Raw genomic sequence first — 27,931 nt, forward strand, 5'->3', positions numbered from 1 at the left:
AGCTGCAGTACCAGATTCAGTCACTGACTGATGCAGTTTTCTGGGCCTCAGACAATACACAATAAGGTCCCAACATGGAAAGGTGCAATTTAATCATCAGTATTATAGAAATGGAAATTCCACCACACCTCTGTAATTACGCCAGTTATCAAAGGGAGTAGATCTTTGTTTTATCCTCATGGAATACACTTTGGAAAAACCCCTGCTTCAATAAAACCGTGTAATGTTATATTAAGAGCATTTTGACTTTGGAGCTACTTTAATAATGGTGAGTGGGTCTGTAGTTAGAATGGTAAGTGGAGTAAGAGTATGACTGAAGTGAGAGAAGTAGCCAGAGTGATTAATCATTTGTCATCGGTAATATACATTCCAGTGGATTGGATTTAACTAAAAGTTTAATGGTTCAAATCTTTCAAGTAGTAATGAGTGACCTAGCACGTGACAATTCAGCTCCTGCTCTCTCATGTCGATGCCTTATAAGTGACTATGAGTGATCAGGACAATATTTCGTGAACAATGGGAAGAAGAAACTGAACTCTTAATACTGAAGTTGTGAGTAGTGTTGAAGAGTCTAAAGTTATATGCCAACAAAGGAGCCAGCAATAGGTGGGCCTGTTCACATCATTTGACAATGAGTAGGAACCAGTGTAGCAACATGAACTATGAAGTCAAAAAATAAATTCCCCAACTACAGCCATCAAAAGGATGCTGTGGTGCAGTTTTTAACATTGCCATAGAGTACACCATGCAGCCCCAGCAGTTCAATGTAGTGAAAAGTAAATTTCGCATGAAGCAAATGCTGCAGTTTTGCCTAGCATTGTTGCAGTAGAATTTTTGGGGGTAACAGATGTTTTTTGGGTCTGAAATAGTACATTAAGATTTAGAGCTAATTGTGATGTAATTTTAATATACATATTTATGGGCCACCCCATGCCGAGTGGTCTAATTTTGGACAATGTTCCCACATCATCACCATGGATTTTGCTGAAATATTGTGTGAAGATTCACACATGCCCCAATAAGCACTAGCAATGTTTTATTATCACTAATTCAATTCTTCTGGAGATATAATCATTTGCTTGACCTCATAGTGCAGCTATCAACTGTGTACCCCTGAATTTTTGGCAACTTTGAGACATAATACACTCCTGGAAATTGAAATAAGAACACCGTGAATTCATTGTCCCAGGAAGGGGAAACTTTATTGACACATTCCTGGGGTCAGATACATCACATGATCACACTGACAGAACCACAGGCACATAGACACAGGCAACAGAGCATGCACAATGTCGGCACTAGTACAGTGTATATCCACCTTTCGCAGCAATGCAGGCCGCTATTCTCCCATGGAGACAATCTTAGAGATGTTGGATGTAGTCCTGTGGAACGGCTTGCCATGCCATTTCCACCTGGCGCCTCAGTTGGACCAGCGTTCGTGCTGGACGTGCAGACCACGTGAGACGACGCTTCATCCAGTCCCAAACATGCTCAATGGGGGACAGATCCGGAGATCTTGCTGGCCAGGGTAGTTGACTTACACCTTCTAGAGCACGTTGGGTGGCACGGGATACATGCGGACATGCATTGTCCTGTTGGAACAGCAAGTTCCCTTGCCGGTCTAGGAATGGTAGAACGATGGGTTCGATGACGGTTTGGATGTACCGTGCACTATTCAGTGTCCCCTCGACGATCACCAGTGGTGTACGGCCAGTGTAGGAGATCGCTCCCCACACCATGATGCCGGGTGTTGGCCCTGTTTGCCTCGGTCGTATGCAGTCCTGATTGTGGCGCTCACCTGCACGGCGCCAAACACGCATACGACCATCATTGGCACCAAGGCAGGAGCGACTCTCATCGCTGAAGACGACACGTCTCCATTCGTCCCTCCATTCATGCCTGTCGCGACACCACTGGAGGCGGGCTGCACGAAGTTGGGGCGTGAGCGGAAGACGGCCTAACGGTGTGCGGGACCGTAGCCCAGCTTCATGGAGACTGTTGCGAATGGTTCTCGCCGATACCCCAGGAGCTACAGTGTCCCTAATTTGCTGGGAAGTGGCGGTGCGGTCCCCTACGGCACTGCGTAGGATCCTACGGTCTTGGCGTGCATCCGTGCGTCGCTGCGGTCCGGTCCCAGGTCGACGGGCACATGCACCTTCCGCCGACCACTGGCGACAACATCGCTGTACTGTGGAGACCTCACGCCCCACGTGTTGAGCAATTCGGCGGTATGTCCACCCGGCCTCCCGCACGCCCACTATACGCCGTCGCTCAAAGTCCGTCAACTGCACATACGGTTCACGTCCACGCTGTCGCGGCATGCTACCAGTGTTAAAGACTGTGATGGAGCTCCGTATGCCACGGCAAACTGGCTGACACTGACGGCGGCGGTGCACAAATGCTGCGCAGCTAGCGCCATTCGACGGCCAACACCGTGGTTCCTGGTGTGTCCGCTGTGCCGTGCGTGTGATCATTGCTTGTACAGCCCTCTCGCAGTGTCCGGAGCAAGTATGGTGGGTCTGACACACCGGTGTCAATGTGTTCTTTTTTCCATTTCCAGGAGTGTATTTCTGCATATTTTCTTGAAAGAAACAAAACTGGGCCTTCTCTTACAACTTCTTGCACTCTTGAGCAAAATAATAATAATAATAATAATAATAATAATAATAACAATAAAAATAATAATAATAACAATAAAAATAATAATAATAAGACCCGTGGAGGCCCGGGAAAAGAATAGGCCTCCGGTATGTTCTGCCAGTCGTAAAAGACGATGAAAAGAACAAACCACTAATAGGGCTAACCCCCCTTTTAGTGTGATTACTTGGTTCAGGACAGAACTAAAGAAGCCTCGGACAAGTGCAGTCATGGTCGGGGACGACGCTTTAACCCTATGCCTGCCCACAATGGTAATGACACTGCTAGCCAACTGGAAAATGATTTAAATCCAAATAGAGGTGTTTTGCAGGATATGCTTCCTGCAACCACCCTAGAAGGAAAACAAAGAGGATGAGATGGTCAGATGAAGTTAATCGACACCTCATGTTCTGTTATTACCAAGCAACAAACCTAGGAACCAACACAACTGGATACAGATCACAAATATACACAACATTTATTACCAGATACCCGGAATTAAAATTTTTAACAGAACAACGACTAGCTGATGAGATCCGCGTAATAATCAAAAATAACAGGATACCCCAGTCAGAATTAGAAAACATTAAACAACAAGTACAACAAATACTGGAACAAAATAATGTGCAATTAGAAGAAGGAAATTCAGTAATGGACTCAAACATCCCAGAGCAAACAAACAAAGAACGACACGTATCAATTAAACAATCAGAGGAAAACGAAATCTTAAGACAGCCACCAGCACAAGCACAAATAGAACATGAAGTGACACACATGTTAGATATAGAAGAAAAATTTCAGTTGACATATATACAATACAAAGACAAATACAGACATTAGACCATTCTTGCATAGACCACCAAATAACCCACAAGTCCAAACAACAATAAAAACTATCAACACAATCATACACAACAAAAGAAATTAATACACAACTATGGAAGAGTTACAACTACTGGTTTATGTAGGAGCACTCACTACACTAAATATACACACTAGACAGAGATCAGAACCAACCAACACACAGAAGAAAACCACAAAACCAGCATGGCAACACAGGCTACAGATCAGAATAGAAAAACTGAGAAAAGACATTGGACAGCTAACACAATTTATAAGAAATGAAATATCAGACAAAACACGAATAAGGTTAGGTACAATCTCACAACAAGAAGCAATAGAGCAATTAGATGAAAAGGAGCAGAAATTACAAGCATTGGCCAAACGACTTAGAAGATACAAAAAAAGTGAAAATAGAAGGAAACAAAACCAAACATTCAACACAAAGCAAAAGAAATTTTATCAGACAGTAGATAACACACACATTAAAATAGACAATCCACCAAACATAACAGACATGGAACACTTCTGGAGCAACATATGGTCAAACCCGGTACAACATATCAGAAATGCACGGTGGATACAAGCAGAAACAGACACATACAAGATGACACCACAAATACCTGAAGTGATAATTATGCAACATGAAGTCACCCGAGCAATTAATTCTACACACAATTGGAAAGCCCCTGGAAATGATAAAAATAGCAAATTTCTGGCTAAAGAAGTTCACCTCAACACATTCACATCTAACTAAATTATTTAACAGTTACATTGCAGACCCATACATATTCCCTGATACACTTACACATGGAATAACTTATCTGAAACCTAAAGATCAAGCAGACACAGCAAACCCAGCTAAATATCGCCCCATAACATGCCTACCAACAATCTACAAAATATTAACTTCAGTCATTACACAGAAACTAATGACACATACAACACAGAACAAAATTACAAATGAAGAACAAAAAGGCTGTTGCAAAGGAGCACGAGGATGTAAAGAGCAACTGATAATAGATGCAGAGGTGACATATCAAGCTAAAACTAAACAAAGGTCGCTACACTACGCATACATTGATTACCAGAAAGCTTTTGATAGTGTACCCCACTCATGGTTACTACAGATATTGGAAATATACAAAGTAGATCCTAAATTGATACAGTTTCTAAACATAGTAATGAAATACTGGAAAACCACACTTAATATCCAAAGAAATTCAGATAATATCACATCAAAGCCAATACAGATTAAGTGCGGAATATACCAAGGAGACTCATTAAGTCCTTTCTGGTTCTGCCTTGCTCTGAACCCACTATCCAACATGGTAAATAATACAAATTATGGATACAATATTACTGGAACTTACCCACACAAAATCACACATTTGCTATACATGGATGATCTAAAACTACTGGCAGCAACAAATCAACAACTCAACCAATTACTAAAGATAATAGAAATATTCAGCAATGATATAAATATGGCTTTTGGAACAGACAAATGTAAGAAAAATAGCATAGTCAAGGGAAAACACACTAAACAAGAAGATTACATATTGAATAACCACAGTGACTCCATAGAAGCGATGGAAAAAACAGATGCCTATAAATACCTAGGATACAGACAAAAAATAGGAATAGATAATACAAATATTAAAGAAGAACTAAAAGAAAAATATAGACAAAGACTAACAAAAATACTGAAAACAGAATTGACAGCAAGAAACAAGACAAAAGCTATAAATACTTATGCTATACCAATATTGACCTACTCATTTGGAGTAGGGAAATGGAGTAACACAGACCTAGAAGCACTCAATACACTTACACGATCACAATGCCACAAATATAGAATACATCACATACATTCAGCAACAGAAAGATTCACATTAAGCAGAAAGGAAGGAGGAAGGGGATTTATCGACATAAAAAAATCTACATTATGGACAGGTAGACAATTTAAGAAAATTCTTTCTAGAACGAGCAGAAATCAGCAAAATACACAAAGCAATCACTCATATAAATACATCTGCTACACCACTGCAATTTCATAACCACTTCTACAACCCTTTAGATCACATAACATCAACAGATACGAAGAAAGTAAATTGGAAAAAGAAAACACTACATGGCAAGCACCCGTATCATCTAACACAGCCACACATCGATCAAGAGGCATCCAACACATGGCTAAGAAAAGGCAATATATACAGTGAGACCGAAGGATTCATGATTGCAATACAGGGTCAAACAATAAACGCCAGATATTACAGCAAGCATATTATTAAAGATCCCAATACGACAACAGATAAATGCAGATTTTGCAAACAACAAATAGAAACAGTAGATCACATCACAAGTGGATGTACAATACTAGCAAATACAGAATACCCCAGAAGACATGACAATGTAGCAAAAATAATACATCAACAGCTTGCCTTACAACATAAACTTATAAAACAACACGTTCCCACATACAAGTATGTACCACAAAATGTACTGGAGAATGATGAATACAAATTATACTGGAACAGAACCATTATAACAGATAAAACAACACCACATAACAAACCTGACATCATACTCACCAATAAAAAGAACAAATTAACACAACTAATTGAAATATCCATACCCAATACTACACATATACAGAAGAAAACAGGAGAAAAAATTGAAAAATACATCCAACTGGCTGAGGAAGTCAAGGACATGTGGCATCAGGATAAAGTTGACATTATACCAATTATACTATCAACTACAGGAGTCATACCACACAATATCCACCAGTACATCAATGCAATACAGCTACATCCAAACTTGTATATATACAACTACAGAAATCTGTAATTATTGATACATGTTCAATTACCCGAAAGTTCCTAAATGCAGTATAACATATACCGTACAGTTAAAAGGAAGTCACGCTTGATCAAGGTCCGCGTCGCCTTCCATTTTTAACCGGACATAACGTCTGAGACAGGAAAGAGAAATAATAATAATAATAATAATTATTATTATTCCCAGGCCGCCACAGGAATAAATAATAATAAATTTTCTGAGCAATTTTCACATAGATAAATTGTACCATAGTCAGCCGAAAAAATATCGAAAAAATGTGAAGTTTACCTTTTATATTTGTAGAAATAATCGCGGGATAAACACGAAACCTGTCGTATAATAACTTACCAATATGAAGTCTTCTAATACAAAATTTCATTCTCTGGCTGATTTCCAGCTGCTCACAAATTCAGGGCAAAGTTTATGATTTTTCTAAAAATGCCAAAAATAGCTATTTTTGGCCCACTTTTACAAAATACAATCTTCTGAACACTCTTAAACCATTTTCATTTGAAAGACCACATTCTAAACCACCTAAAAACTATATTTGGTTCTGGAATAAGAAATCCAGTAGAAATAATAGTTTTCTCTTTTTGCAACTAAAAATTTGAGGTAATCACATTTGAAAAAGAGTAATTTTTTTGAGTCTTGCCTTACTAAAATTTCTTCCCAAACAATCCCATCAGTCACTTCACCTAGCCGACAGTATCATGACATTCTACAGAAAATTAATGAAACCTATGAGAATTCAAGTAGCTTGAAGTAAACATAAGCTTAGGATCCTAAAAGCGACCTCTTATAGCTTTGGCTCGACACATACATAAATGTATCATCAGCATGGGATTCTGTGTAAAGAAACCCAGAATGAGGTTTGGGAACCTGTGGTAAAGAAACTCACCCATGGCTGCTGTTGTACAGCTATTGGGAATGGCCCCTATGATGATGGGGGTGCTGGTTTTCTCACTTTAAAAAGAAACACCAGTAGCTAAGCAACCACGGACCACAGCAACACATTTATACAATTTTTCATCAGTACACTAATGTTCCACATAAATTGTGACACAAAGTACACTATACATTAAATCTGAATTAAACTAGCACATCAACAGCATTACATAATAAATTGAGACACTAATAATTCTCTGTAACATGAAAACAATTGCAAAAGATGTCAGGCAGATTGCTATGAACATCAAAATTTACACGATGTGACAATGGTGTAAAACCTGAAGGCTACTTGTAAGTTGTGTGCTGCAGCTGTTATGCAACAATCTTACTATCATGGTTTCCATTGCCTTGGTAATGCAAAGTTAAATTGTGTAGTTCATAACCAGTCTGATTCTGTAGTTAGAACAGAAAAACAGACAAGTATGTCATGATGAGTCATGACAAAAACACACTCCTCTTATGAAGTTCTTTGAGTTATTTGGACTTTATCCCACTAATGATACTGCCTCTCCCAGAAAGTACCATACGAGATAAAGTCCAAATAACTCGTAGAACTTCATAACAAAAGATGTCAGATTTGAGTACCAGTGGAATATGGGCCTATTTTGAATGCACCTTCACCTTATTGTTTTTAGAGCCTTATGTACTCACTTTGCAAAACCAAATCTAGTATTTAGGTGATTTATAAAATGGTCTTTCTAATAAAATGGCTTCAACAGAAAAATCATCATCTTTGCCCTCAGTTTTTAAACTACTGGAAAGCATACGAGGATGAAATTTTGACCTTGTATAGGTAAGTTATTACATGTCAAGTTTCAGTTTTATCCTCCAATTACTCCCAGATATACAAAAAGCTAAACTTCAAACTTTTTTCAAGCCTATGTTTTATCAGCTGACATTGCTTCAAATTATTCATATGATAATTGCTCAGATTATTATTATTATTATTATTATTATTATTATTATTATTATTATTATTATTATTATTATTAGATTTAAGAGAGCATAAACAGTTTTAGCAGAAGACCCAGTTTTGTTTCTGGAGATAGTATGTCTCAAAATTGCTGAAAACTCAGGGGTGCACTGTTGATATTTGTGATTAGGGATCAAACAGATGATTATCTCTCTGGAAGTACTGAATTAGTGATCATGAAACTTTACCAATGTTTACTGGGAACATGTGCAAATGTACACACAAAATTTTAGCAAAATCCATGATGGTCATGTGGGAACCTCTAGACCACATTGCATGAAATGATCCTTGTTCAAGCTGAGTGGTGATTGTTAACCTTGCACTATTATAAATTACCATGGTGGCAGAAACAACAGAAGTATTTAGTGGGATCAACAAGCACCATGGTGGCAACAAAATGGAACAAGGGGACGAATCTAAGGATTCAGGACCTTTAGAAAGTACAGAAGAGTGGGAGAAAACCTTACACATAGTAGCACACCTTGCTCAGGGTTGCTTATTGATCAACAATAGGAAGGCACTACTAGTTGTTAACTGGGACTACAGAATCAACTCAATGTATTAATGGGTTTAATATTGCAAGAGAAAAAAAGAGCAGGAGGCACATCAGCCAAGAGAGAAAAAAAATGAGAAGCAATATGTAGAAAACATCATGAAATACTGTGCCACAGGAGCTAATGAAGTAGTGTAGGATGAAAGTGGCAGTGAAGTACTGTAACAAAAATATTAAAATTCCACATACTCTTCTTAGAGCATATTTCAGTAAGCAGCTATGCTAGGCCAAAAGTGACAGTTTAAAGAAAGTAGTACGACAGGGACCCAAAAACACTTTAGAGTTTGTTCCCTAGTTTAGGTATAACTGGATGAATATGTAGCAGACACTTAGGTGCAATATATTTTTATTTCATGTCTCCAATGTGCCGAGAGTTGTCGGCAACAGTGCCAGTAAAACTGAATTACAATCTGTGCCAGTGCAGACCAGGGCTGTACCCTGCTAAAATGCAGCAAGCTGTGCCAGAGCCGGACATCAAATCTGTGATGTGCAGGGTGAGCTTGCTCACTCCCCTCCATTGCGGCAAACACTGCTAGCTGGGCTGCACCGCCAGTCGTGACTAGGCACATGCATATGGTGATGTGGCTGACCTATGCTGGAGCACTGACCCCATTCAGTGCTTCAAATCAGCTGGCAATATCTGTCAACAAACCCCATACAGAAGAGCACAGTTGGTATGATATGACATGTCTGGCAAATGTAAACTTTTACTTGGATAGCACAGCCCAGCAATGAGTCAAGAACAATGAAAAGAAGCGCATTAGCTGGGATAAATTCCAGCGGAACTGAAGAAAACATTTTGCGACAATCAACAGCAAGTCCACTTATCAGAACAACCACTGAATAACAAGTCCCAAAGTCATGGCTAAGCGTCACAATCATACATACAGAATGTTTTGCCATGTTTGTGAATCCTAACATGAAAGGTCCCAACAAAATCTCACACTTGATGAAAGGAGTCACAGAAGACATGTACCAAACTCTTCTGGTAAATGATATCACAATGACAGAGGAAGTTATCAAGTGGTGACAGCGAATTTAACTGCAACAGAAAAGAGTCACACAAAAGAGGTATGATTGACTGTCGAATGTGATCCCTATAGCAGAAGGGGAAGACCACCATGAGCTTGCCTTTTTCACATCCCAGATAATAAGAGAAGAGAGACAGCTAAGTGTGGCAGCCAACACTTCAGGAGGTAATAGAGAATATTGAAGATGAAGTGAATCGATCCTTTGCACCAGTTTCCACAGTCAATCAAAATCGCTATGAAGAATGGACTGTCAACTAGGATATACATTGCCACCACCAAACACCAACCCAGCTTAGAACCAACGCAGTTATAATCAACAACAATAAGTAAAATGGAGGTATCGTGCCAATCTGTTTTCATTGTAGGCACACCGGGTACATTGCACATTACCACAGATAAAGATTACGAGTGCTCGACGACTGTAATGCCACAATACGTCAACCATCACAACAGTCCTATTCACATCATCAGTCAACTGCAGTCAATCATAATCTACTTGCTGACCGAAGTTCATCACTCAACACGCCATACCCATTCCCTATTACAGAATTCAAGAAAACTAAAAAAGGTGGCCATTTATGGAGGTGACATTGCCACAGACAAAATCATCCATGGATGACAGTTACCAAGATGACAGGAAATCTTGTTGACATTATCTTCAGCCAAGTCATCAAGGCTCTAGGCGAGTCACAGGCTTCTGTTCCTGTAATTCCTAATGTTTATTGTCACTAAGGAAAACTATGTTCCAATATACAAAAGTGATTGTACTGGAGTTGCAAATGAGGAATATGTCTAGGTGACAGGAACATGTATTTCAAGAATAACTATCAGTGACCGAATACAGCCACTTGAATTTGTCATTTTTACAGAATATAGTGATGATGTTATCTCGTATGTGACTTCTTGCAGGTGTCTGAAGCAGTCAGACTGTGGAAGATCACAGTTCCATACTGATGAAGCTATTCCAATGAGCACAATAACAAAGATTGATTTGTGCTGTTGGTTGCCACTGAAGGTGGTATTATCCCATCATCATCATCATCATCATCATCATCATCATCATCGTCCTTATCGTCATCAAGACGAATTCCAGTTGCCAGTCAAGATGCACAGTTGAACTGGGAATCTTCTGTCAAGTTAAAAACAGCTACTCTGGCTCACAAAGAAATCTACATACCAGCTAGGATCGTAAGCATTGTGGATGGTCATGAAAATCTTTTCATCACTAATTGTCACTAGCAGCAACCACTCATCCCTAAAATTATGTGCAGAGGGACATTTGTACCCATCCAGAAAGGACAGCATAGTGTCATCAATGAAGAACTGTGCTCTGCTACCACAACAAACAATGTAGAGGAGGAAACTACAGTAGAACTGCCAATAGGACCTGATTGAGGAACAATGTCAGCGAGTAACAGCCATTCTGCATCAATGTTTCCAGATCTGAAGTGAAGAAACGACACAATAAGTGGGACACGATAAAATGCCTTGTCAACACTGGGGATCATCCACAAATTAGGCAGTGCTCATATAGTGTGTTGCTGGCTGAATGACAGATAATCCAGGAGGAAGTAGAGAAGATGCTGCAAGATGACGTGATTGAAACTTCAGAGTGTCAATGGTCCTCGTCAGTCCTCCTGAAGAAAAAGCATGGCACAAGCCATTTTTGCATTAACTGCCAAAAACTGAACAAAATCGTTAAGAAAGCTGTCTTGTCCATTGGTGAGCAATGATGATCATGGACTGCTTGAAAGGAGTATTTCTCAACTATGAACATACAGGCAGGCTACTGGAAAGATGAGGCCGACTCAGAAAAAGAAAGCCTTCATTACTCCTGATGGTCTCCAAGTTTAAAGTTATGCCATTTTGGATATGTAACATTCCAGCCGCTTTGAAGGTATGATGGACAGTCTACCTTTTCTTTGCTGTCTGCATGACATTATTGTTTTTTCAATGACAAGCAAGTTAAAGTATTTCAGAACGCAGGTCCTCCAGCTGAATCCAGAACAGTGCCTCTGTCACCCAAGAAATAAAAATCTTGTGGCATCGAGTGAATAGTGTTGGAGTCTGTCCTGATCCAGAGAAAATTAGAGCAATCACAGATTTTCTGACTGCTCAACACATTTGTGATGTGAGAAGTTCTCTCATAATGTGCTTCTACAACTGGCAATTCATAAAGAACTTCTGTACTAAGACCATTCACTTTCAAGAACTACTGCAGGGAAATGCCCAATTTTTTTGGAACGAGTTGCAATAAAAGTAGTCTTCCACTGTCCTTACGGAGACACTATCAACATCTCCAGTCTAGGATTGGAGGACAAGAATGTCTACACAGTACTTCACACTGATGTTAATGGTTTTGGGATAGAGGTAGTTCTAGCACAAATTCCAGAGTGCTCTCCAAGTTCAAGAAGAGCACTGAAAGAGTGTCCGAGTTGTTTGGGCTGATAAGTTCCATCCACATTTGTTTGGCAAACCATTCACAGCTGTGATGGATCACCATTCCCTATGCTGGTTGAACAGCCTCTAGGACTCATTGGTTCAGCTGGCAAGATGGGCACTGAGACTTCAGCAGTATTTCATCACAATGGAATACAAAAATAGATTGAAAGAAAAGGATGCTGACTGCCTATCAAGGAATCCTTTGGCGGAACACAACAGCGTGAACAAAATTTCAGTCATCATTGCATTAAGTGAAACTAGTGCTGAACAGCTGGGAAGATCCAGCATTGCTTAGAACCAAAGAAGCCTTGAAGAATGAGGAACTGACCAAAAGAAGATTCCAATTAATAAAGGGAACGTTAAATAAGAGCACCTATCATCCAATGGGCAGGAATGATTGCTCGTCATCCTAGCTCATCTGCAGCCAGCAACCATGAAGTATTTCCTAGACAATTCAACATCTGATCACTTGGGATTTGTGAAGATTCAAGATTGAAATAGACACAGGTATCACTGGCCAGGTCTCTACCGATCCACTGTAACAAATGTCGATGATGGAAGCATATGCTGCAATTACCTTTCAGGCATCTAGTACCAAACCCACTTGCAGCAGCACTGTTCCACCAAATTGGAATTGACATCTAAGGGGGTTCATGAAGTCAACAAACTTTAATTGATGGATAATGGCCTGCACTGAGGGGACAAGAGGGGGGACAGAATGTATATTGGTAGCATTGCTTGAAGCTAAAAATGTGATCAAACTAATTTGATCGCATTATTATAATACTTACAGAGTAAAGCAGCATTATCATCCACCGATTTGCAGAATTGACATGATGTGAAATAATCAATGCACACAAGCTACTTCATATATGAATAAACTAAGGTAAATTACCGAGTTTTCATTTGCAGTCATCAGACTATGTATTGATGATACTATTAATGTGTGTTATTAAAAATAAATTTCAGTCCCATGCAAATACAAACAAATATCATCAACATACAATGCTGGTGTGATTGTTTGGTTCATCGGTCTGCAGCTATTTCTATTTTTTAGGACTTGTCCTGGTTTTGGTATAGTTATTGTGATATCCTCTCTCCATTGGGATGGAAATTCACCATCTTGCCACATCTTTTAAAACATTTTGAGGCAGTTTCTATTACTGGCACCAAGACATTTGATTATGGGTGCTATCTGGCCCTGGGGATTTACACTAGTATTTAGTTCCCATGCTGTAAATGGCGCTTTGTAGGTCACCACATCCATCGAGATGAAAGATATGGCGTTACATACCATTAAAAGGTGACGCTGGGCAAAAGTACAATGATAATTCTTAGATGTCGACATTTCTGCACATTACACCTGTGGTCTAGGGGTAGCATCTTTGAATAGTAATCAAAACATCCTCAGTCCTGGGTTCGAAACCCACCACCACTTGAATTTTGATTGATAATCAGCACTGGCAGCCAAAGACTTCCAGCCTAAGAGTCGCCCTGTTTGTCAACAGCACTGTCAAAGAGGGCAGAGGAATGGACAGAGGTTCAGGGAACTCTTGTCCTTAGGGTGTGAAACTGCCCCTAAATGCGGAAGAATCAGCAATGATAAACGGCATGAGGATGCAGAAGGCAATGGAAACCACTGCATTAAAGACACAATGTGTATCCACAGGACACGTGGCCTGTAAATAAAGTGTCTTGTTTATCTCTCCACTGGCAAAAGATTCTGGAATAGTCCCCCATTCCAACCTCCAGAAGGGGCCTGCCAAGGGGGAGTTGACCATGAGATGAAGACTGAATAACAAATGGAAGAATAACGTTCTACGGGTCAGGATGTGGAATGTCAGAAGCTTGAACGTGGTAGGAAAGGTAGAATATCTGAAAAGGGAAATGCAAAGGCTCAGTCTACATACAGTAGGGGTCAGTGAGGTGAAATGGACAGAAGACAAGGATTTTTGGTCAGATGAGTACAGGGGAATATCAACAGTAGCGAAAAATGGTATAACGGGAGTAGGATTCATTATGAATAGGAGGGTAGGGCACAGACTGAGTTACTGTGGACAGTTCAGAGATAGGGTCATTTTCATCAGAATCGACAGCAAACTAACACTGACAATAATAGTTCAGGTATACACGCTGACGTCACAAGCTGAAGATGAAGAAATAGAGAAAATCTATGAGGATATTGAGACGGTCATACTGTACATGAAGGGAGACAAAAAAAATTAACAGTCATGGGGGACTGGAATGCAGTTATAGGGGAAGGAGTAGAAGAAAAGGTTACAGGAGAATATGGGCTTGGGACACAGAATGAGGGAGAAGAAAGACTAAATGAGTTCTGTAATAAATCTCAGCTAGTAATAGTGAATACTCTCTTCAAGAATCACAACAGGAGGTGGTATACTTGGAAAAAGCCGAGTGATACAGTCAGATTTCAGTTAGATTACATCATGGTCTCTCAGAAATTCCAAAATCAGATACTGGATTGTAAGGCGTATCCAGCAGCAAATGTAGACTCCGCTCACATTGTAGTAGTGATGAAGAATAGATAAGTTTAAGAGATTATTCAGGAAGAATCAATATGCAAAGAAGTGGGATATGGAAGTACTAAGAAATGACAAGATACACTAAGTTCTCTAAGGCTATAGATACAGCAATAAGGAATAGCTCAGTAGGCAACACAGTTGAAGAGAAGTGAACACCTCTGAAAAGTGCAATCACAGAAGTTGGAAAGAAAAAAATGTGAAAAAATTGAAAAAGAAATTATTGTCTGAAGGACTGACTCGGCAAATAGGAAAGTCAAAACAACCTTCTCTGAAATTACAAGCAAGGGCGGTAACTTTAAGAGTGCAACAGGAAAGCCACTGTTAAATTCAGAGGAGAGAGCGGATAGATGGAAACAGTAAATTGAAGGCTTCTATGGGGGAGAAGATCTGTCTGACGTGGCAGAAGAAACAGGATACCATTTAGAGAAGATAGGGGATTTAATATTAGAATGAGAATTTAAGAGAGCTTTGGAGGACTTAAGAACAAATAAGGCAGAAGGGATAGATAACATTCCATCATAATTTCTGAAGTCATTGGGGGAAATGGAGAGAGAAAAAAAAAAAAAAATGACCATTCACACAGGTGTCTAGAATGTACGAGTCAGATGACATATCATCAAATATCTCCCACACAATTCCGAAGACTGTAAGAGCTGACAGGCGTGAGGATTATCACACAATCAGCTTGACAGCTAATTCATCCAAGGTGCTGACAAGAATAATATACAGAAGAACAGAAAAGAAAATTGAGGATTGTTAGACGATCAGTTTGGCTTTAGGAAAGGTAAGCCCGACTAAAGAAAAATAGAAATGTTCATAGGATTTGTCAACCTGGAAAAAGCATCTGAAAATGTATTATGGTGCAAGATGTTCGAAATTCTGAGAAAAACAGGGGTAAGCTATAGGAAGAGAGAGGTAATATACAATATGTACAACAGCCATGAGATAATAATAAGAGTGGATGACCAGGAACAAAGTGCTCGGATTAAAAAGGGTGTAAGATGGGGATGTAGTCCTTCACCCCTACAGTTGAATCTGTGCATCAAAGAAGCAATGAAGAAAATAAAATAAAGGTTCAGGAGAGGAATTAAAATTCAAGGTGAACGGGTATCTAGGATACAACTGGCTGATGACATTGCTATCTTGAGTGAAAGTGAAGAAGAATTACAGTATCTGCTGAATGGAATAAACAGTCTAATGAGTACAGAAAAATTAAGAAGTAGCAGAAATGAGAACAACTAGAAACGTGACATCAGGATTGACCGTCATGAATTGGACGAAGTTAAGGAATTCTGCTACCTAGACAGCAAAATAACCAATGACAGATGAAGCAAGGAGAACATCAAAAACAGACTAGCACTGACAAAAAGGGCATGCCTGGCCAAAAATGGCATTCCTGGCCAGAAGAAGTCTACTAGTATCAAACATAGGCCTTAATTTGAGGAAGAAATTTCTGAGAATGTATGTTTGGAGCACAGCATTGTATGGTAGTGAAACATGGACTGTGGGAAAACCAGGAAAATTAGGACTGATAGAGTAAAGTACGAGGAGGTTCTGCACAGAATCAGAGAGAAAGGACTATGTGGAAAACACTTACAAGGAGAAGGAACAGGATCATAGGAGATCTGTTAGGACATCATTCATGCTACTGGACGGAGCTGGACCAGGAAAAAACTGTAGAGGAACACAGAGATTTGAATAAATCCAGCAAATAGTTAAGGAGATAGATTGCAAGTGCTACTGTGAGATGAAGCAGCTGGCACAGGAGAGGAATTCCTGGCAGGCCACATCAAACCAGTCAGAAGACCGAGAAAAAAAAACTGCTAAAAGTTCAGCAATGTCAGAGGAACTGGTGTTAATTTCAGTATTCCCTGGATACTATCAGTGGTTTGAAATCCACAAATCTGCAGTAACTTGTACCACACTTGTGAAACTGCGGTATGTACTGTCACTGAAGAAACATGTAGTTCCCAGCATTCTTTCATCTTTGATTTTATGTATGTTCTTTTGCCCTTGGTGTTTAAAATAAATCTAAATGTTTTGTAGAGGGGTAGCACCAATGTGGAAGCCCACTGCACTGGAACATCCATGCCACACTTGCCTTTTGCAGCCAAGTAACTCTCTTTTTGCCAAACTTTACACCTCCAGCAGCTATTTAATGGAGTATGTCCACAGCAACGTCTCTCTGGACTCTACTGTCAACAAATCCATGGAAATATGCACGACGGCAAATCTGGCGACCACGGTAGTGGCTACCATCTGGTAATGAGTGGAATCCTGTCACATTCACAATTTGCTCGAAACAACAAATTCACAGATGGCTGTGGCGAGCAGCAATGCTTACGACAGCCAAGTTCCATGTTACACCAGTGAGGGCATTGCCACTGGTTAATGTAGTGTGGCTGTCAACTTTATTTTGATGCATGCAAGGAATTCCCACAGTACACTATATATTGCGGAACAGAAGACATCTTTGTCAGTCTCATATGGCTCATGAAAAGGTGACTGAAAGCGGTCCAGTTGAAATATTGTCAGGAATGGTATTCCGTATAGTTTACACAGAAAATTTGTTTGTAAAGTCAACCTCTGTGCAGTGATCTAATGAAATTTCCACATTTTGGGTCTGCTGTGATGTGTGTCCAAAACATAAGCATCAAAAACCTCTCCTGGGATGACACTGCTTTCAAAACCTAAGACAAAAGCACCAGTAACTATTCTGTTATCTTTTGAACCTTTCTGTACCAGACAGACAAAATTTATTTCTCACCATTTTAAATTGGCCCATAGCTCCTCTCCTGTATGGAATTTAGGATCTTTCTAAAAAGAAACTCCCTGTACCATATTCACTCAAAGTTTTATGTGGAGTAATACTCACTGCTATGTCACCCAGTGTTTGGCATGTCTGCAGCACTTGAGATTGTGCAGCACAGGAGGCTTTAATCATTATGACCCATTTCACTTTTTTTTTTTTTACAATTCATCTACTTCTCCAAATAATGGTTTCATTACTGAAAAAATATTGCCATCTACATCCATCTCTTCTAGCACAGCTCAAGGTATTGAATAGACTGTTTCATTACCAGTCTTCTGGCTTATCCGTCTTCCCGTAAGGTAGCCAGGGTAAGGAAGGCAGTTGGATTGTTACCTGCTTTGAAATACTGATACATATCTGTTGAGATAGCCAGATCAGAACAGCCATTGTATTGCTTTAGTATGATGTGTTTCATATGTCAAATGACCATGGAGATGCCACTTATTCAGATCAAGGTTTCTCCTCATAGGCATCAGCTAACCACAGCAAACAACATTCAGCACGATAGTGAGTGCCAGGAATCCAGATGCCCTAAGACGAAGGGCATCTACTCTGTGGCAAGTCTGGGAAGCTAGCAGCTCAGGCATTGAAAGTGTGATCCTTCAGCCATTATGAGGTAAGGTGTGCTCTATTGAAAAAATAAACAACAACCGCCACCTTGTCAGACTGGCTACTACGTCGGCTTTTAAGTGCACGAGTTTACACAGTTATTGTGCGCAAACGATCTTCAACAATGTAGCGTTATTCTCCAGTCAGTACACAATAAATATTTTTTTTTTTTAAATTGTAGGTCAAACCCAAAAGGGGACCAAAAATTACTTCAGCCAGAAAATTATGTAAAATAAATGGATACAGGTATAAATGAATGAAAGTGGTACCCAGAAACATCAAAAACAGCCACCACGGAGTAAGAGAAATAAAGATAGTCAGAGGTGAGAGATTGCAGCACAAAAAAGGGAAGTAGGTGCTGCAACTGCTTTGAGTCCCATGCTCACCGTGCACATATTCATGAATGAGTCTTGCGACCCTGAGGGGATAAGTCAGGGATGTTTACCAGCGCAGTTCACATTAAGTTTTTGACTCAAAGCTTGTGCATTTTGTTCCTGTATCATGGATAGCCATCCTACACTTTCCCCATGTTGTCTGATCTTTAAATCCCTTAGTTGTGAACTGAAACTTTTTGCACCTAAAGCATCTCATGAAGTTTGAAATGCATAGTCTTACTTTGAACCTGAAACATTCAGCTTTTACATAATCTGGTAAAACTAAAGAGCCACACGTGAGAGTAAATGCAGCTGTTTTTTCCTCAAGTACCATTTACCCATCAAATAATTTCACACACTTCAGTGGACTGTCTACCCACTACTCCAAAATCTTCACTGAAAATTAGAAGGGTGGTAGCTTGCAGTGGTGCTACTGTTTTTACTAACAATGTTTTCTTATCAGTTAAGAGACTGAATTTTCACTGACCCAGTTAATTCTGCAAGGTGCTTTACAGTGTAGATGGATGAACCTTATTGAAAGTACCTTCTTTGCAGTTATGGTTATAAAAAGATTCTGACACACTGGGTATATGCCCTGTTACAGCAAGCAGCTTTTAATTAGAAGCCTGTCGGATCAGGAAGCCTGCCCTTATTGGTTCTATGTGTTGCTTGGATGTTTTTATTACCCATTAGCCCGCCTAAAGTGTTGGAAGTGGAGGTTTGGGAATTAGAAGATACATTCTTGTTCCTGCAACCAATTGGGGCGGGTTTCTAAAACTAATCAGTGGAACACGGACGTTCTGCATGAAATGAATATGGGCTCTTTGAAAAGTATTAACAACATGGTTTTTTCGTCATTTTGAATATACTACTTATTTTTAAAAAAAATTATTATGATTTCTGTGTTACTAGTTACAAATTAAAATTGAAGTAATCACTGAATAAAAGTGAGTTTCTCGAAACTTCTCAACTTTGTTAACCTGCAAAATGTGGCATCCTATCAAACTAACAGGAATCTCAAAGCAATCTGTCAGAGGAAAATTTTGGAAAACCTGATTTAGGGGGAATAAATTTCAGTCTCGACAGAGTCACACTATCTGCTCAAATGTAACACAGCCTTGCTGTGACAGCCATCCCAGGTTCTTCATCTACATGGATACTCTGCAAGTCACAGTTAAGCACCTGGCAGAGAGTTCACTGAACCACTTTCACAATTCTCTATTACTCCAATCTCGTATTAGCGTGCGGAAAGAACAGATGCCCATATCTTTCCATACGAGCTCTGATTTCCGTTATTTTATCATGATGATCGTTTCTCCCTGTGTAGGTCGGCATCAACAAAATATTTTCACATTCAGAGGAGAAAGTTGGTGATTGGAATTTTGTGAGAAGATTCCTCCACAACGATAAACGCCTGTATTTGAATTATGTCCATCCCAAATCCTGCATCATTTCAGTGACACTCTCCCCTATTTTACAATAATATAATACATGCTGCCCTTCTTTGAACTTTTTCGATGTACTCTGTCAATCCTACGAGGTAAGGACCCACACCGCACACCAGTATTCTAAAATAGGGCGAACACACGTAGTGTAGGCAGTCGTTTTAGTAGATCTGTTACATTTCCAAAGTGTCCTGCCAATAAAACAGTCTTTGGTTAGCTTTCCCCCACAACATGTTCTGGGTGTTCCTTCCAATTTAAGGCGTTTGTAATTGTAATTGCTTGATATTTAGTTGAATTTACAGCCTTTAGATTTGACTGATTTATCATATACCCGAAGTTAAATGGATTCCTTTTAGCGCTCAAACAGATGACCTCACACTTTTCGTTATTTAGGGTCAATTGCCAATTTTCAAACCATGCATATATCTTTCCTAAATCATTTTGCAATTTGTTTTGATCTTCTGATGACTTTACTAGTCAATAAATGACAGCATCATCTGCAAACAACCTAAGACAGCTGCTCAGATTGTCTCCGAAATCTGTTTGTATAGGTAAGGAACAGCAAACGGCCTATAACACAACCTTGAGGAAAGCCAGAAGTCTCTTCTGTTTTACTCTATGACTTTCCATCAATTACTATGAACTGAGACCTCTCTGACAGGAAACCACGAATCCAGTCACATAACTGGGACCATATTCTATAGGCTCGCAATGTCACTACAAGCCACTTGTGTGGTACAGTGTCAAAAGTCCTCCAGAAATCCAGAAATACGGAATCAATTTGAAATCCTTTGTCGATAGCACTAAACACTGTGTGAGTAAAAAGCTAGTTGTGTTTCACAAGCATGATGTTTCCTTCAAGGTAATTCGTAATGTTTGAACGTAACACATGTTCCAAAATCCTGCTGCATATTGATGTTAATGATATGGGCCTGTAATTTAGTGGGTTACTCCTATTACCTTTCTTGAATATTGGTGTGACCTGTGCAGCTTTCCAGTCTTTGGGTACAGATCTTCGGTCGAGCAAACAGTTGTATGTGACTTAAGTATGGAGCGATTGCATCAGCATACTCTGAAAGGAACCTAATTGATATACAGCCTGGACCAGAAGACTTGCTTTTTATTAGGTGATAAGTTGCTTCACTACTCCAAAGATATTTACTTCTATGTTACGCATGTTGGCAGCTGTTCTTTATTTGAATTCTGGAATATTTACTTTTTTTCTGAAGACATTTCGGAAAGCTGTGTTTAGCTACTCTGCTTTGGCAGCACTGTTTTCAATAGTATCTCTGTTGCTATCACATAGATAAGGCATTGGTTGTGTCTTGCCGCTAGCATACTTCACATACGACCAGAATCTCTCTGGATTTTCTGTCAGGTTTCGAGAATGTTACACAGTGGAAACTATTACAAGCATCTCGCATTGAAGTCCACGCTAAATTTCGAGCTTCTGTAAAAGATTGCCAACCTTGGAGATTTTGCATCTTTTTAAATTTGGCATTTTTTTCATTGTATCTGCTATAGTGTTCTTACCCTTTTGTGTACCAAGGAGGATCAGCTCCATCACTTGTTAATTTATTTGTTACAAATCTCTCAATTGCTGCCAATACTATTTCTTTGAATTCAAGCCACATTTGCTCTGCACCTACATTGTTAATTTGGAAGGACTGGAGATTGCCTCTCAGGATAGCGTCAAGTGAATTTTTATCTGCTTTCTTGGAAAGATATACTTTTTGTTTGTTTTTGGAGGATTTGGGGTTACAATATTCAATCTCGCTATGACAACCCTATGTTCACAGATCCCTGTATCTGTTTTGCTTGCTAATGACTTTTACCCTAACAGCTGTCTAACTCCTCAGCATTTACAGACTTGTTGGTTGAGGGACTTTTATAGTGGTTGTAACCACTCTCATCATTTGGGAAGTTAACTTTTTTCATCAGTATGCTACATTGTGGTCACTGAAGTATGCCCAGCTCTTGTGCTTTTATAAGACTGCAGGATCACAGCTCAGGAACTCCCAATTCACCAAACTATTTCAGACATTGAAGACTGAGCAATACAATGAGCTTGACATTTAGAATGACATAGAAGTCATTGGTAGCTAACTGGGTGCTTTGGAAGTAGTGAGCATTTCCATCCAAAAGAGAGAGCCTTTATATGGAGTAGAATAGTTTCTTTTGTTTGTGCGGCTACAGTGAAACTGTCACACAAAAAAATCACAGTGAACACAATTTTACATTTAACATTACAGCCAGTCACCTTAAACAATCCCTTTCCCTTACATCCTGTCAAGCTTGACATTGCCTTTACAGTGTCTATTCACATATTCATTAACAGTCATCCAAGAGGTCTTAAATGAGGCACATATTGAAACTTCCTGGCAGATATAAACTATGTATCTGACAACAACTAAAAGCTGGGACCTTGCCTTTCAGGTGCAAGTGCTCTACTGAGTAATCTATCCAAGCACAACTCTTGACCTGCAAAGGCATAAGGCAAAGGCCCGAGTTCCAGTCCAACATACATTTTAATCTACCAGGAAATTTAAATTGTTGCACACTCCATTGCAGAGAAAAAGTCATTCTGGAGGTATGTACAGTTTTTCTGACAATTTCTAAGATCTAATTATGTCTCAAGAAATGAATTCTGCAGCTCTGACTTCAATGTACAATAAAATTTCTGTAAACAGAGTACTGCTCATTTTAAATGCTGTGTTCGAGTGAAACCTACCTTGGGTTTTGGACCCGGTCGTTGTCTTTCATTAGCGCCTCGACCACGGCCTCGTGGAGCCTTTCGAACAGGGGACACTGACGCTGCCTGCCTTCCCCTTCCACCTCCGGCAGGCGGTCTGCCACGTTTGCGGCCCCGCACAGCACGTGGTCTGTCAGGAGTCCACTCGTCGAGATCATCATTTGGACGTTTCCTCGGCCGTCCACGTCTCCGCCCACGTGTTGATGTCTGGCGACCTCGAAATGTGTCTCTGACTTCATCAATACGAGCTTGCACAAATGTCATCCTCTGCTGCTGTAGATATAAAGAAAGAAACAATTACATATCAGCTTTAATACATGAGACTGAGTTTCAATTTATATCAAGCACAACCACTCAGAAATTCAGATCATCTGTGTTAGGCTTGCCATGGAAGAGTGTGTGTGTGTGTGTGTGTGTGTGTGTGTGTGTGTGTGTGTGTGTGTGTGTGTGTGTTACTATTGCTGGAAAAAGATCTAATGCTCAAAAGCTAGTGTGAATGCCATCTTCTGTTGTGTGTTACTGTGCTCCACGCATCAATCTGCTATAGGTGAGTGGTTGCCTTTCCCTGATTTTGTGTGTTATAAATGGTGTGGCTACAAATTTCGCACAAAGTCGCAGTGAAGAGAGATGTCAGTTTCCTTAACTTTCACATTTTTTGAAATGTCTCTTCAGAAGCTTAAGAAGGAATAAATAAAAAACACTTATCTGTGAGCCTGAATAAATGAAGATGTATGCAGTGTGCACACCTAACTGACCAATTAGAGTGTTTCAAGGATCTAACGAATAAAGCTCAAATCCACTAATACGGAGCTGTGGGGGAAAGAAAGAATGAGAATTGAGTAAGCTCCACCTATCTTTTCTTGTAATATTACCAATGAGTTAAAACAACAGAGGCAATGAATCGTTAAATGTTTCACATACTTAAAACTTCAAAGTGCTGTGTAGAGTAATAAATATGCCAAATAATATATACTGTTGCCTGATACCAGCTTTGCCACAACAGAACAAAAGCGCAAGAAGAAATGAGTAACAACTGTGGTGCTGTCAGTCAAATGATGAATTTTTGTCCAAATATAAAAATTGGTGGGTGATGTGACATGTTTGTCTCAAGTACTTGAATTCCGACTGACTGACAACTAAGGGGTCAATGTGTCAACTGAAAGTGCAGACCAAATATATTTATTACACTCACATTTCCCAGGAAGGACATAATATGTAAAAGAGGAGGACTATATATATGCTTAAAAGCACAAACAATACATACTTAAATCTTTTACTGTACTATGTTAGAGCAATTGCAATATGTTAAAGCATTTAACATTGGTAATTGAGTATGGTTATTATCTGCAATGAGTATTTCAGCCACATATCCCACCAACAGAATCACTCTCAGTTCTGACTTTTTACAAAGTCTTCACATCACGATTAAACAGAAAAAAATGGGGGATAGTAAACTACATCTCCTTCTGCCTTTCACAGATTAGGCCTATCAACCTGTTCTGGCCTCTGTTTTGTCTTTTAATTGGCCATTCTCTATCCCCCTTTCCTTTAGGTTTGTATTTTAAGGCCATCTTTGGAATCCTTGTTTCTTTCATCTCTTCCAGATGTTCCCTCCAATTTTTTATGTTCTATTTTGTTATTCACTGCAAATATATCAAATTCTTGTCTAATGTTTCCATCACGAATCCTGTCCAACTTGTGCAACCTCTTACTGCTCAAAAATTTCACAGCCACCCAAACATTCTTAAAATTATTCCTCCTCATACTAAAAAACTAAGTTACAAATTTAACTTCTACATGCACTTTAATATGTTACACAACTTGTCAACTGAACAGGCCCACAAAGGCACTCACAACGCAAACATGTCTGCACTTTGATTGTTGAAACTGAAGGTTATCGTTAACGACATAACAAACAGCAACCAGAAAGTTGAAAATATTTAGAACATAAAACAGAGTGTCTAAGCTAGACATGCACTAGAAGCAGGTTACATGATGCTCGCTCACACATAGGACCTTTAGTAACGAACTAGTAGCTAGCAGTTGATAGTGTACGCTAAAGGGTTTCAGTCTCATTATTTATTGTCCAGTTGCGACAGCCAGCTATCAGTATGCAAATCAAGATTACGTCTGCAGACGAACGATCACGTATCCTGCTTCTAGTGCTGGCCCAGTTATACAGGTAAGTGTTTACGTACTATTCTGAATATTTCTAACTTTGAACCAGTCAGTTAAGATTTTGTTGGCTACTGATACACTCTTAACCGTGGGCACCAATTTCAAAAATTTTAGCGCTGTTGTGTGTACACTGTGGGCGCTTCTCCAGACTTGGTCAGTTGATAAGTTACTATGTGACAATTCATGTATGTATAGTTCTTTATTAAAGTTACTTTGATTTATAATTTAGTTTTGAAGTGTTTTCCTATCTTCTTTTTGAAAAGATTATGTAGTGATGACTTTGAAGTAAGAAAGAACTGATAATGATACTATTTTGTGTGAGGAGACTAAAACACTTAATTAAAATAAAGTACAACCATTTGGCTAGACATGTTTGTGTTAAAGTGTAGTACTGGACCGACCTTTAAAGCTTGGTTGTGGTGATAGATTGATTGGTAACATAGCCCAATGTCCATGTTAGACTGAAATTTGACAATTTGAATTATCAAAGGCAAGAATGTGAAAGCCAAACAAACATTGTGATAAAAAGTGGACCAATAGGGGTGCCTGTTTATATCCTTGCTTTATTGAAATATGTAAGGTGAGTCCAGTACATAATTTTTACCTATATTTGACACTTATGTAGGACATAAGACAGTTATACACATAATATCACACAATGAGCACCTCTCTCACAGATCTTCAGTCTGTAAAAAAAAGGTGTGGCATCAAACTATACATTAACTGCAATTAATATGTTCACAACTACATCCCTCAGTTCTTTGAATTTTAATGCAGTTATACATATGTTAGAGAAGACTAACGGGAAGCACATTCCTAATTGGTGAGATAAAAAGAAAGGAGTCAGATTAAGCAATTTCATAGAACACACAATTTCAAAGTGTAACATGGTAACACCAAACAATTAATTCTCCATTGTAGGTCTGTCTTCACTGTATGCAACAAAGGTACCATTTCATGGTCTGTTATCAACATCCAGTTAAGAGAGAAAAAAATATATACTATTTTTTACCTCGACCATCTCTGCGTGATCATCATCTGACTCAAAGATGGTTATGCTATCTTCATAGCACAATGGCTCCTGTAAATTTAATACAAGTATGACATAAGGTGGTTATGCTTTTTCGCATCATTGTACAGATGATGGGAACAAATCTTAGTTGTATTAATAACTTTGAAGGTTTCGATACCAAAAGCACTTACATTATTAATATTATCTGTCCTCTGTAGTCTGCCATATGATGTGGGGCCTCTCTCCAGAGTAAACAAAGTGGGCACAGCAGTAGGTTTTAGTCTCCTGTAACCATCAGCTCGATGGTTTTCAAACTGATTGTCATCGAAGTGAACCTAAAATAATTTCGTTAAATGAAAACACGACAGGGATCACAGCACACATTTGCGATTTGTACACAATCAATCTTGCAGAGCTAGGCCATAAATGTAATAAGAACTTTCTTTCCTGGTCTTACGTGGAAAATTACTCTTTGTTATAACTAAACTACATGAAAGTCTACGCAAAATAAATAGCATCAACAGAGATATTTTAAGGTACCATTACGTATGGAGTCGTTCTTGTATGCTCCAGCTAACTTTCATATTACAGGTCTTTAAAAGTGTAGTTACGGTATAAGGCATGTCAAACATAATACTTGTCTCGTCATGTCATCGCTGGGTGTTTTGGACTCATTAAAAGTAGAAATACACTGCACTTTATTTCCTAATAAACACGTATGATGTGCAGAGTTATCGTATTAGAAGTAGCAAAGCCTGAGTTATGAAGCTCTCTCCATTTCAAGCACTCCTTAATACTGAAGGACTCTTAACCTACAATCCGCACACTTCCAAAACAATCCATCACATCGACGGCAGTACCTTCGAGTTATTACAAACCTTCCCATACCTCACATAAACACGAACCTGGCGTCGGCAGCCAGTTGAATCGACCACAGTTTCTTAACCATTTCGTTAAATTAATGGGATCTTTTGGAAATCTATAAAATTTGAAACCTTGAGTTGAATTATTTGTACAGTGAGCTGCTGAACAACTGACCATTTCATATTAGTTTTTGCTTGATATTTATGAAGACTTTTACAATTTACGAATCAGTTACAATCTTTGGACGAAGTAAATAACACAATTTGGAGCAAAATGAGTCTTTGTTTCCCAAATTTTATGAATTTTCATAAGTTCTTATCCTATCTAGAAACAAGTCACTCTAGCCTTTGCTTCAGTAGGTCACTAGGTGTATTTTCTTTTAACCGTAGAAAAAAAATTGGATATACTAACAAAATGGCTTCCAACCATCATTACCTCGTACTGCATTAACCTCGGTTATCGTAACGTTGGCAATATCGGTTGAATTGAAACTCACAAATAAAATTTTCAGAAGGCAGTGGTGTTCCGAAGAAAGTAGTGTGTGTTTTGTAACGAAGAATCCATTATCTTCTGCGTATCAACGAAGTACATATTACACACGATTACAATAAAGCATACTACGGACCTGTAGCATACATCCTGCTGTTAATTTGTGTGGCTGTTTGGCTTTAAAGGAGCTGAAGTATGGAATTGTGACAGTGGTGGGAACATTTATGCTTTTTCTTTGCTGACACCTCGTACAGTAGTAGTTAGTTGTTTTTCGTCATTGATCTATATTATGAATTATCATGGAATAATTAGTTGTTTGATAATATGTGTTCCTGGCAATATGATGTGTTTCAATTTAATCGAACACAAGTCAACTTTATAATCTCTTAAAGAACTGACTGCAGTCTGTATCTAGTAGGTAATGTGTCCATAAGATTAGAGAAGTTAACAGATGTATAATGTATTATATGCACAGAAACTGATAGACCAAGATTGCAAGGATCGCCGTGGCATAAACTGTCGCTACGGTACTTATATTCACGAGTTGTCGTATTTCGCGTGTATTCGATATGTTACTATGATACT

The 27,931-nt window shown here is 39.1% G+C and overlaps 1 protein-coding gene across 3 annotated transcripts in view; it reads right to left on the reverse strand.

Moving 5' to 3' along the window:
- LOC126200732 (uncharacterized) overlaps positions 1–27,319 on the reverse strand; it is a 67,077-nt gene extending 39,758 nt beyond the window's left edge. Inside the window, exons 1-4 of one of the 3 annotated variants that reach the window (XM_049936731.1) lie at positions 27,293–27,319; positions 26,185–26,328; positions 25,994–26,062; positions 22,783–23,076 (exon numbers count right to left, since the gene is read on the reverse strand). In XM_049936731.1, the coding sequence (XP_049792688.1) occupies positions 22,783–23,076; positions 25,994–26,062; positions 26,185–26,328; positions 27,293–27,304 (519 nt within the window). In that variant the 5' untranslated portion in view covers positions 27,305–27,319. Of the gene's footprint in view, positions 1–22,782; positions 23,077–25,993; positions 26,063–26,184; positions 26,329–26,533; positions 26,864–27,031; positions 27,217–27,292 lie in introns of those variants that run through there. The other 2 variants (XM_049936733.1, XM_049936732.1) reach the window with 2 other exon arrangements.
- Between the last annotated feature and the right edge of the window lie 612 nt (positions 27,320–27,931).

This window comes from Schistocerca nitens, chromosome 1 (assembly GCF_023898315.1).
Source record: "Schistocerca nitens isolate TAMUIC-IGC-003100 chromosome 1, iqSchNite1.1, whole genome shotgun sequence".
NCBI classification, from domain to species: domain Eukaryota; kingdom Metazoa; phylum Arthropoda; class Insecta; order Orthoptera; family Acrididae; genus Schistocerca; species Schistocerca nitens.